Raw genomic sequence first — 13,017 nt, 5'->3', positions numbered from 1 at the left:
ACCAGTACAACATAAACACGTTTAATCAAACTACATATATAGTTTTTTTGAAAAAAACTGCAGGTTTTAAAAAATCCCTTACTTTGTCAAATGGGTTCTTTCACTGAGGGAGGCCATACTGAGACTATAACAGAGACTCTAATATGCAAATTTCAGGAGCATGCTCTGATTGTAACACTGCTTTGAGTATTCTACCCAGAATGCCTTGTTTTAGTAAACTTCTCCACTAGAAGTATCAGATTTCCCTATCTTGTCCCCTGCTGGTGATGTTATTATGCAAATGAAGGGCACACACTATCTTCCAGCAGGTGGCAGCACTACTGAACAGCAGCTAACACACAGGTTTGGCTGATTTGAAAATAGCTTAGAAGGGTTGATAAGCAACAAGGAATTTGAACTGAGCATGTGCGAGATTTCAGAGCTGCAGTTGGCTGGGAAGATATAGGTAGGAGGAGCCAGTGAAATCCATGATGCCTGTCTCAGCTAGAACTGCAGTGGAGATAGGGGAGATCTTGCAGAAGGTATAATGAGCTGATGAATTACATTATACAAACAATTCTAACTGTTTTAAAAATCGGATTTCTTGAACTTTCACTTAGTGTATTTACTTAGAAAATGATTTTAGTTATGATTAGCGCCCTTTAAGTCTATTTGAAAATCATTTTAACATTAGTTAAACCCAGTAGGATTGTTTTACCTCCAATAAGGATGAATTATATCATAGTTGGGGAAAAAGTATATGCATAGGGATATGAACAATAAGCAAAATAAAATTTTTGTGAAAGACGGACTGTCTTTTTGTAAGTATAGGTTTGAAAAAGACAATCGTACAATAATGCAGTGCTGGCTCCACCTATTGGCCAATGTGATGTTTTTTTATCATTAGTTACTTTAGATAATCATATTTAAATCAAAAGCTATTCAGCGATATTAAACGTAGCTACTGTTCCTCTAAGGGCAGAGACACACGTGGAGATATTCAGGGAGATTCAGTCGTCTGGCGACAAATTGCCTATGCTTCGAGCAACTAATCTCCCCGAACTGCCTTCCCGCTGGCTAGAATCTAAATCTCTGGCGGGATGGCACTCGGAGCAATTCATTTTCCGGAGTCGCTCGAGGCAACTTCCGCCAACTTTGGCAAAACGAATCGCTCAGAGTACCATCCCGCCTGCGATTTCTATTCTAGTCGGCGGGACGGCAGTTCGGGGAGATTAGTCGCCCGACGAAGAGGCAATTTGTCTTCCCGAATCTCCGCGTGTGTCTCTGCCCTAAACACAATTTATCATACCATCGTTATGGTGCATGGGGCAATTTTAGGTGTTTTGAGCATTAAGTAACCCAGTGTGGAGCATCATAAAACTGCCGCCTTTGAGCCACATTCATCCGGATTTATTACATTTGAAATTGTGTTTTGCATAATTTGCAGTAAAAAAATCTCTGTTCATGTTTTTTCGACAACTTTTTGTTGAAAAAAAACTGCTTCCTGCATCTCATCCAAAAAAAAAAACAGAAAACATTTGAGTTGTGAGTTCATTCGAGGTGTAAAAAAACTCACAAACCTCGAAAACTTGACCTTTGATAAATAACCCCCTAAATGTTCACATGGTAATCTAATTCATGTATTTGTCTTCTTAAGATTGAAGAATTTAGGCGACTGAGAACACATATCAAGGGAGCGGATCTTCCGGAAGGCTGTGATGGATTAATGTCAGATAATTTTAGACCAACCCAACCCCTTAGTGATAGAATCATTCGAGCAGCGTTCCAATAAATACAAGAGAAGGAGACTATTTACGTTTAGGTGAGTAGCAATAACATGAATATAATCCTCTTTATGAGTATAAATTTCGAGTCCAGTATATTGGAAGAAAAGGCAAGCTTTTCCACTTCCCCCTGTTTGCTTGCATTGATTGTTTTTTTTTCGATAAAGCCGAATTTTTTTCCACAAATGTTTTTTTTTAAAAAAAAATAAGGTGGGCAGGGAGTGGGCAGGGGACGATTCCTTCTATATATTCTAGGGATCAATCATAAAAATTTGAAATTTCTTGACAAGTCTCACAGTTTTTTCCACTGATGATGGAATATGTAAAGAAAGTTTTTTTCCCCTCAACCTTTAATAAATATGCCCCTAAATTTAATTCTTGACCTGGGCAGCGTCAATGCAACTTGCCATCCCTGAACCTCCCATGCACCTGAAAATTGTATTATAAAGACACCAAGAGCCCAGGATGGGTTTTAAAGGCCTCAGATTATATAACAATATTATCAAAACACAACTGTAAATGTTTAATTACAAACCTTATTCCAACCGGAATGCTTACCTATGTAATCCCACCAAGTAAAAGGGCCACAACCATACCAGCCATTCATATGCCACTGCACTTGGATTGGACTCCTCAGCCTTTCTCACACTTTGAGAAAGACTGACGAGTCAGCCGAAACGTTAGTTGCACCTTTTTTGATAATAAAAAAATGTAAGTTTTTCCTACTAATGGGGGAATGTAATAAAAGTCTGTAACGGAAAACATATTTGCAATGCGAAAAGTTATGCCTCTGTGTGAACAAATTTTCCTTTGTGTGAATTTAATAAAACTTTTGAGAACCCAGAAACGGTTTAGTGACCACTTCTGACAGTGGAAGAAGGTTTGCAAATGTAATAGTTTGTGACAGTGAGCAGTGAATGTATATATATATATGTATATATATATATATATATATATATATATATATATATATATATATATATATATATATATATATATATATATATGTTTTTCTGCATTTTACATTTTTTATCTGTGGTTCCACCAATTTATAATGCATTTCAATAGGTGCGTTTTTTAAGTAATGTTTGCCTGGATTTTGCATCAACATTTTGTTCTGACGTACCCAAAAACAGTTTTTTTCCCTCTATGAATGTTATTATTTGGGAAATAAAGAGGTTTAACATACTAACCAGATGTATACTTTGTTATGGCTCTGACTTTAAATGGTCAATTCCAATTAGTCTGCCCTTTAAACAGTCCTGCACCAATCATTTATTGCTTTAGGTTGTGTATGTGACTGACAGAGAGGCCTTGCACATGCCCCCCATAGTGTAACATTACGGGGGTTATTTACTAAACTCCGAATACAAAAATCACGAAAAAATCTTGAATTTTTCGGAATTTATTAAACCCCGAGGATGGGAAAAGTCCAAATCTGAATATCCGGCATCTCAGACCTGTCGAGGTTGTATATAAGTCAATGGGAGAAGTCCCAATGATTTTTGATGTGTGCTGGGTTTTTGGCAATACCCCAAAGTTTTCGGGTGAAAAACCCGAAATAAATCGAGAAAATCAGATGAAAGATCAGAAAAAATAATTTCGGATTTTTTTCCCGCAAACAAAATATTAATAAATAAGCCCAAAAAACCCGTGCGGATTTGGTCGGAGTTTTTTTCAGAAAATATTGAGATAAATTCAGACTTTGATAAATAACCCCCTACATGATAAATTTCGATCTTCGAATTTCAAAGTTTTTTTCAACTTTGAATCGAAGTTGGACTATTCGATGGTGGAAGTACCCATAAATTACTTCGAAATTTGAAGTTTTTAACTTCGAACCTTCACTTCGACCTTTGATAAATTTGCCCCTAACACTGCAATGTTTAACCCTTGTTATTAACGCAGTAAATATTGTATCTCAAAGTAACACAAACTCCTGTGCTTATATCCTTTTAATACTTGAAGAAAAAGTTACTTAACACATTTCCCTGATTTTACATTTTCACGGATTTTACTTAATTTTTTCCTGGTCCCCTGAAAATCTTAAAATAAGGCTTCTACTGTATATAAAACTAAATATGTGACCCACTGAAAAATTATAGTCCTTGCAGATGTCTCCAAGGTTTACTGCATGCTCCACAAAATGCTTTTATAGGTATAGTTAACATTTGCTAGGCAAATCTGCTCCCATATTGAAAAATAATATATATAATTGTGGTATGACATGTCTGTGTTAATTTAAAATATTCTCTGCCCTTTTTGCATAATGATGAAAAATCATCAGTTCTGTGTCAGTTTGGGGGAGTTAATAAAAGCTCATTTCTATATAAAACTCTTCATTTCCATTATTTTTCAAACATTGCTTAAACAGGGTATATAAAACTGCTCATAATCTCCCAACAGCAAAAGTAAACATCAATAATAAAATTGCTCATCATCCAAATTAGCCATTTGTGGCAACGTTCTGCAACAACTTTTCAAATTTTCATAATAAACATTGTGTCCAAATACTTGCATTTGCATATAATTATACTCTTAATGCAAAGCTTCCTCATTATGATGGTTGGCAAAGTCCCAATGCAACTTAATTTCTTTGACTTTCATTTCTGGACCAAAAGCATTAGCTTGAACATGTGAAAAATGTATAATGTGCTCATTCAATTAGGAAGTAATTAGATATTCAATCAACCATATATCACACTTGGGATTAGGAAAGGAGGGGGGAAAGATGTGCTTCGGTCTTGAGCATAAAACAGTTTTGTTAATTAGTTATTGCTAATTGAGATTGAGAAAGCATCATTATGTTACCAAGCAGGTCTGCTTCAACTGTGTGATAAAAGGAAATGAAATCACTGCAGTGTAAGATAACACAAATCACATGCATGTAACATACTTGCAAATGAACAAAAACATGGGAATATTTTACCTGTACTTTTTTTTTTTTTGCTCAATTAAATTACATTAAGCAACTTTCTGGTATACATTCATTTAAAAAAATCCAGCAGTTTTAAAGTTAATTGTAAATATAGTTGCAATTGAAAAAAGTATCTGTATGACCATTTATATTACCTGCACCCCTGGTTGTGGTTCCTGAAACAATGCTGCTAGCCAGTTGATTAAGAGATCTGGTTAGATTGTTTTTTAATTGTCAGACCCAAAGTACAAGTAGAGATCACACACATGACTTTCAAATAACTTACTTACTACTTAAATTGTCTTTCATTGTGATAATAAACAAATACTGTCGTTTTTTTGGGGTGAAGACCCCTTTAAAGTTTGTTCTTTCTAATGTTCAACCTTAATTTTACCATGTGAATGGCAACAACCATGGTTTTCCCCACACTTCTCCAACTTTTAAATGGGAGTATCAGCCTTAACTTAACTTTTCGTATGTTAAAGAATGGCTAATTCTAAGCAGCTTTTCAATTGGCCTTCATTTTTTCTTTTTTTTATAGTTTTTGAATTATTTGCCTTCTTCTTCTGACTCTTTGCAGCATTCAAATGTGGGTCACTGCATCTAAAAAAACAAATGCTCTGTAAGGCTACATATTTAGGGGCAGATTTATCAAGGGTCGAAGTGAAAATTCAAATTTCAAATCTTGAAATTTTAATTTTCGAGTTTTTTAAAGTTAGATGCAACTAGGGAAGATATCTCCCTGTCCTTAATGGGGAGGGTAAATTAAGAGAAGTCTTGGAGCAGGGTTGTAAATTTGTCACACGTAAGGCAAAGACAGTGGGTAATATTCTGTCTCCTAGTGAAGTTAATAGAAATACAGCAGTAACCTCTTGGCTGAGTACCACCGGAACATTTAAATGTGGTGCAACTCGGTGTATAACTTGTAGGTTTATATTCAAATCGAATGAGTTTACAAGTTGGTATTCTAAAAAGGTATTTAAAATCAAAGACTTCATTAACTGTAATTCAACCTATGTTGTTTATTTACTCACTTGTACAAAATGTAATATTCAGTATGTGGGTTGTACCTCTAGAAAATTTAAATGTCGGATGCGTGAACATATTAATCAGATAATTTCTCGTAGCTCTTTTACAGTGGTTTCGAGGCATTTTTCTGTTTGTTGTAACGGAGATTGTTCCCATTTGAGGATCCAAGGGATAGAAAAAATCACCCCAACAACAAGAGGTGGGGATCTGATGCAGACGATGCTTTATAGGGAAGCTTATTGGATTTTTACACTAGACAGCCGTTAGGCATCTCTTGCCATGTCTAATAGTATGGCTAATGGTTAATGCGCCCGGTTATCTATTAAGTTTTGGGGATGACAAACCCCGTAATGGTATTCTAGACCCTTGAGAAAATTAGAATGATAGGTGATAATGGAGCATGAAATGATAAGTGATTCGATTTTTTGATTTTTTGTTTTTTACTTTAGGATGATTTTGTAGTCTAATTAAGTTTTGATTGGTCACGATTATTAGATTGGTTTTGAAATGATATTCCTATAAATAAGTCATTAGACTTTGAAACACGAAGCACAAAGAAACTAATTGATTTGATTTTAGCACTAAGTATGAATTTATTGGTCACATAGTAAAACTAAGTTTGTAATGAAATTCATATAACAAGTCATTAGATGACATGGACACATTATAGATATTTCATACTTTGTAGATCAAAATTATATTCACAATTTATAAATTTGAAAATTTAACATTTAAAATTTAAAATTTAAAACTTAAAAACGAGCACATGAAGTTTATGTTTTAACTGATATATAATATATCATGATGAAGCGATACGGAGCTTAAAAGTTTGGCACGGAATTGTTAGCTTTTTTTGACACTTTTTTTGACACTTATTGATATAAATATAATTGATATTTTGATACACAATAAGAGCTGACCTTTTATATAGTATGTGGTTTGTGCAAAAATCTCTAAAAAAACTCTAATTTCTCATTAATCGGTTTTCGTAATAAGTATAATTTCATGTGTTATAATGCCCTTTTTGAAGTTATACGAATACCATAATACATTAAATTATTAATAACTTAATTTAACTGGGATATACCAGAAGGTTATTCAAGTCTAGTGGATCACTAATCAGCCGTTTGAGTCTCACCAAAGGTTGCTATCTGCATTTACAACAGTGATACTGTGGCGCTATGAGTTACCTTATAGAACAAATATGTGCTCAAGGAAACTTGAGATTTCCTTAGTAGTAGCGCCGGGGAACTTTCTTTAGACTAATATTAGTTACATTATATCAGGAAAGAGATTGATTGTTCGTTGAAACCAGCACAATGCTTGAGTTCAGTGATATGTGACCTATGTGATCGCTGGAAGTTTGTTTCGTAGAGAAACTTTAATATAATAAATATAAATTAATATATATGTGGCATCAATTTATGATGTTAATGGACACCCTTGAATTTAGATATTGAGTTTGATGCGGTGAATATCTTCTATCAAGAATAATATCTTTTCAATTTCATATATGAATTGCCTAACTGTCGTAATTATTTAAAGATTCTTTTATATTCTTGTGAATTTTGTGTTAATTCTATGGTTTTCCAGCATTTGGTTAATAATACCAAAATAATACCAAATGATTCAAATCAAGTTTAAAATGTACTGTGATGATTTAAAATGATTTAATAGTATGAGAGCAAAGATTTCAATTCAGCTGAAACAATTTAAATTTTAGGGTTAATAATTAGGATCGTTGGCTTCACACGTCATATCCTTTTTATCTGTTTAAATTCTGTTCACGGCTGTTTTCAATCATGCCTATGAATAAGTATCCTCGGATACGAAACGCGTAAGGTTCTATTGTTTTAGCTGTTTGAATAAAGGCTTTTAATCACAACTACTGGCCCATGGAGTGTGTGCTTCTTCGCTGTCTACATTGAGTTACTCCCCCAGCTACGGGTTCGGGGTGCTGCACCCGGGCCACCAAACATCTTCGGTGAGTTTCCATACATACAAGATTGCTGAGATTCTGAAATGTTTATGCCGTATACTGGTTGAAGCTACACCCTACAACGAGAGACCCAGGGTTTTTACATCTGGGTCTGGCTCTGCGTTGGGTGAGCCGTTAATTTAATTTAATTTATTTATTAATTGATTTATTTATATATTTACTTTTGGGGACTGAGCCGGTAATTTTTTCTAAATAGTGAAAATTCGATTTGAGTTTTTAAAAAAATTCAAATATGATTTTTGAGATTTATCATGTGCTGGCCCTTTAAAAATTCGAATTTGACTATTTGCCACCTTAAACCTGCCGAATTGCTGTTTTAGCCTAGGGGGACGTCCTCGGATCAATTTGGAGGCTTCCTCTTTGCGGGTCAATCCCATTCACCTGAGTTTAAAATTTTTGAATTTTTTAATAAATTGCAGTTGGTCGAAATTTTGGTCGAATTTGAGTTCATGGCAGTTTATGGGAGTTTAAAAAAAACTCCCATGAACTCTAAGTTCAACCCTTGATAAAACTGCCCCTTATTGTTATTGCTACTTTTTATTACTCATCTTTCTATTCAGGCCTCTCCTGTTCATATTCCAGTCTCTTATTTAAATCAATACATGTTTGGACCCTAGCGAAATAAAAAGATAAATAACAAACTAAATATCTCAAAAATTATAAATAATATACAATAAAAAAAACAATTGCAAAATTGTCTCAGAATATCACTATCTACATCATACTCAAAGTTAATTTAAAGGTGAACAAGCCCTTTAATAAAGGTTTGGTTGAATTTGGCACCATTCTTTCCTGTTTCTAAGCTTTCAAGCATTGTTTTTTTTGGGGGAATACTGGTGGCGGGTTTGTAGTTCAAGCTATAAGAGGTCCAAATAGTAAAAAGGGCATGTTGTGGAAATGGGTGTAGGTCCAGTGAATTAGACCAACACAGATCTTTACTACAGAAAGATTTCTAAACTGGCCTTATATTCACTTGTATGTTTGCCTGAAATAAGCCAACATTTTGCCATAACTTATGATCACATCCACTGGTATATGAGCAAAATAAATTTTATATCTGCTCGGTTGCTATTATGGATCACATGATCACCAGATTTAACAATGGGCTGACAGCTCAACAATTGTTCTCGTTACTTATCCAAAGGCCAGTTAAATATCATTGTGTTTATGGTAATGTGAAAGAGGGAAGATTATCTGCCAATTGTAATAAAGGCACAAAGTTTGTCCAGATGCAATAACCAAGAGCATCCAATAAGTTGTTTGCAGGTAATCGGTAAATGTTACCCACTGATTGGTTGCCATGGGCTTTGCATTCCTTCTCCTAAACAGAGGACTGTGGGACAGGGAGCAGTTCTGAAGAAATTGCATAATTTTTGGATTTCATTCCTTCTGTTTATAGATCTTAATGGTCTTTCTGCAATTATTTATATATTTATATATTAAAAAAACTTGATTTTATTGTTGAATTAATAAGATGTTGCTATTGTTAGATAAATAATTAATTGGACAAATAAAGTCATTCTAATCTCCGCACTGGATTAATGAAAACCAAATGCCAAGGAAAGGGTTTGTTGAGAATATTTGCCTCCCTTTTGTTTCTACTGATATTCTGCTTTTCTGCTCGAACATAACAGACTTGCAAAGTAACTGCCCAAGAATTTCAATAATATAACTGCTGCGTTCTCTTTTCAGAAGGGTGAAGACAATAGACACTCAGTGAACTCCGATGAGAAATAGAAACTTTGGGGATTTCAGCTTTAGTTGAAGCACAAAGACGGCGTTGTCTTTCTTCATCTAATTCCCTTTGATTGACAAATGCGCCCGTTGCCCTGACCACTGAGTACAGTCTGAATCCTGGGAGTAGACTGAACACGAAAAGAAGAAAGCTTATTGAAACTTCCAGCTACGATTAATGTTTTCTTCTATTCAAGAACATAGGTCATGTAATATTGTGTATTATTCTCGTCTGAAACATGAAACGGACTGCAAAAAAAGAGCAGAAATGTCGGCACATGGGCCAATGACTCTTTCCCTATTGACTTGTTCTTTTTATGTAGAATCAGAGATTGTAAAAATGTTTTATAGTGCAATACCTTTAATAAATCCAAGTAAGCACACAGACCCTTGCAAATATAAATACAATGCCTTGAAAACACACAAACACACATTAAGGTTCACTTTATACTTTATATGACGCTTACTGGCGTTTACCCTGTGAATTGCTACCCTTTTAGATCTTGTACTATGTTATCATTTTAAATATGGTGCTGCTGTAATGAGATTCAGTTGAATGTCTAAAGCATTTCTCTCCTAAAGTGCAGGCACAAGTCACATGACTGGGGGCAGCTGGGAAATTGACAAAATGTCTAGCCCCATGTCAGTTTTCAAAATTGAATATTAAAAAATCTGTTTGCTCTTTTGGGAAATGGATTTCAGTGCAGAATTCTGCTGGAGTAGCACTATTAACTGATTCGTTTTGAAAAAAACATGTTTTCCGATGACAGGATCCGTTTAAGTTCTAGTGGGATAGTTTTGTAAGAGTGTAAGAAACTTGCACATGGTCTTGTCTTAAAGTTACACTGGGTAAGATTCTACTTCATACCCCACCCTCAATAAAGGGTAGTAATAGTACAACATCAGTAAGGTTAATTTTAAGTGCCTCTTCTGCACCCAGCATTCTAAAGAGAACTCTGCTCTAGCAGACAATGTAGTATTTAAATTAATAGCTGTAGACTTGCTCAGAGTGCCCATCTGAACAATTTTGCAGTTTACTTTATGGTGTTGTTCACCTTTATATTATTGGTACTTTGTATTACTCAGGCCTTTCATATTCCATTCTCTTATTCAAATCACTGCATGGATGCTAAGGTAATTTGGGCCATAGCAACCAGATTTCTAAATAAAACTTTGCAAACTGCAACATTGCAAACTACCGCTGAATAAAAAGCGAAATAACTCAAAAACCAAAAATGATAAAAACATGAAAACCAATTACAAATTGTCCCAGAATATCACACTCTACATCATATGTTAACTCAAAGGTGAACAATATTGTTGGTTTCTAATGGTTTCTGACGTGTTAGCGTTTTTATTGGGACATTTCATAGAAGGTGGAAAGATTAATATAGGTCTAGTTTACCTACACTTACCAATCAACATGTAGCATTTAAATAGCAGGGGACCTTTTTACCCATAAAGTGGATCACCGTACCAGAGGCCACCCCTTTAGACTTGAAGAAAAGAACTTTCATTTGAAGCAACGTAGGGGGTTCTTCACAGTCAGGACAGTGAGGTTGTGGAATGCACTGCCGGGTGATGTTGTGATGCTGATTCAGTTAATGCCTTTAAGAATGGCTTGGATGATTTTTTGGACAGACATAATATCAAAGGCTATTGTGATACTAAGCTCTACAGTTAGTATAGGTATGGGTATACAGGGTATAGAATTTAATTAAAAGTAGGGAGGGGTGTGTGTATGGATGCTGGGTTTTCATGTGGAGGGGTTGAACTTGATGGACTTTGTCTTTTTTCAACCCAATTTAACTATGTAACTAACTATGTAACTATGTAACTACACGGATGTTTTCAGCGCGATCCGACGCGCTGCAACAAAACGCCGGTGTCAAATTGCATGCGAAGGAAATAAGGTAAGTGAAGGCTCAAACGGTTGATACAATTTAAAACAAGGCAGCTGATTAACAGACCTGTCTTTGCTGGGGAACAAAGACTTTTTCAACATTAACAACCAGGAGTAAAGTAAATACTGTTTTACTACTGTTTTGACAAATAACTATAAAGGCACTGATAATGTTTAACAAACATTTATAGGAAATTTACTTAGAATTATGTTTTCTTTTATTAGGTACATTTTTATTTAGGGGTTGGCTTACCCTTTAAAAGTGAGAGTATCAGTAACAATTCTTTAACGTTAATTTTTCTATTCAGATAGACCTATTGTTAATGACCCTCTGGCCTTCAGTAAGGGCTGTTGAACCAGTTATTGGCAGTGTAAAGCTGCAAATGTCAGTATAAATTCCTAATAATAGCAAAATTGCTGCAAAGAAAATGTCTCACTAAGTTTATATCAGTTATTTTGTTTTTGCATTTAGATCCACTTTAATGCAAATAAACATATTTGCTGGGATCATTATTATTTTCATGGGTGAGGGTCGAATACCCAAGGAGCATGTTACCTTTCAAGACAGTACCTGGCGACTAAGCCTGCTTTCCATTGTGGGTCTAATATCGCTAGTGATGTCTGCCTTCTCAATGTCTCATTAGCATGCACATGTATGTGTGGCCTATGAATTTACATTAAACTAAATTTCTTAGCCGCACCATTGTTCCAGATATGAATACGGTCACCCTGGAAAGACTTTGCCTTGTAAAGTTTGTAGAGATTGGGCATCATGAGCACATTTTGTCATTGATAATAGAAATACATTTTGCCCATTATTTGACCTTTTTTTGTACCAGTTCATTTTTCATCAAATTGATATAGAGAAGGTCAGGTTAAAGGAACAGTACTTTGATTTTCGAATGGTCGAATATTAAAAATTTTTTCAATTCAAATCTAATTTTGGCTTATTCGAAATTCATAGTTTTTGAATTCGAAAATTCACTTAGAATTCACTTCGACCCTTAGTAAATGTGCCCCCAAATGTACATAATTACATTTAGGGGGTTATTTATTAAAATCCATTTTGAAAAATTCTAGTTTTTTTCACTAGAAAACTTGAATTTTTAGAGGAAAAAAGAAACTTGAGTTTTTGAAGATTTATTATTCCCTGATGCTGCAAAAAGCCAGAATCTGAAAATCCGCCATCTCAAACCTGTCGAGGTACAGTATAAGTCAATGGGAGAGGAACCTACTGTATCTAAAGTTTTTGGGCAAAAACTCAAAATATTAAAGCAATTCATGAAAAAAGCCTGAAAAATGTAATGAAATCAAGTTAATAATAAATGGGAGTTATTCGTGTTGTGTTTTTTTTTAAATAAAACAAGATAAATTTGGATTTTAGTAAATAACCCCCTTAATGTTTTTCTTTGACTGCTTTTACTTGCTGAAGTTTTGTATTAGAGTTTTTTGTGGTTTTTATACTACATGTATGGGATCTGTTATCTGGAGACCTGTTATCCAGAATGCTCCGAAATATGGAAAGGCCATCTCCCATAGAATCCATTTTATCAAACTAATACAAGTTTTTAAAAATGATTTCCCTTTTCTCTGTAATAATAAAATAACACCTTGTACTTAGTCCAAACTGAGATATAATTCATCTTTACTGGAAGCAGAACCAGCCTATTGG

General features: G+C 34.6%; 1 protein-coding gene across 1 annotated transcript in view; it reads left to right on the top strand.

Moving 5' to 3' along the window:
* Window positions 1–9,827, top strand: part of ca8.L (carbonic anhydrase VIII L homeolog) — a 46,821-nt gene extending 36,994 nt beyond the window's left edge. The window contains exons 8-9 of the mRNA XM_018268023.2: window positions 1,637–1,801; window positions 9,401–9,827. Coding sequence (XP_018123512.1) covers window positions 1,637–1,771 — 135 coding nt within the window. The 3' untranslated portion in view covers window positions 1,772–1,801; window positions 9,401–9,827. The remainder of the gene's footprint in view (window positions 1–1,636; window positions 1,802–9,400) is intronic.
* Window positions 9,828–13,017: the final 3,190 nt, after the last annotated feature.

The sequence above is a fragment of the Xenopus laevis genome, chromosome 6L (assembly GCF_017654675.1).
Source record: "Xenopus laevis strain J_2021 chromosome 6L, Xenopus_laevis_v10.1, whole genome shotgun sequence".
NCBI lineage: Eukaryota > Metazoa > Chordata > Amphibia > Anura > Pipidae > Xenopus > Xenopus laevis.
Note: the sequence above shows the minus strand (reverse complement) of the source record. Positions and strands in the feature narration are given on the sequence as shown.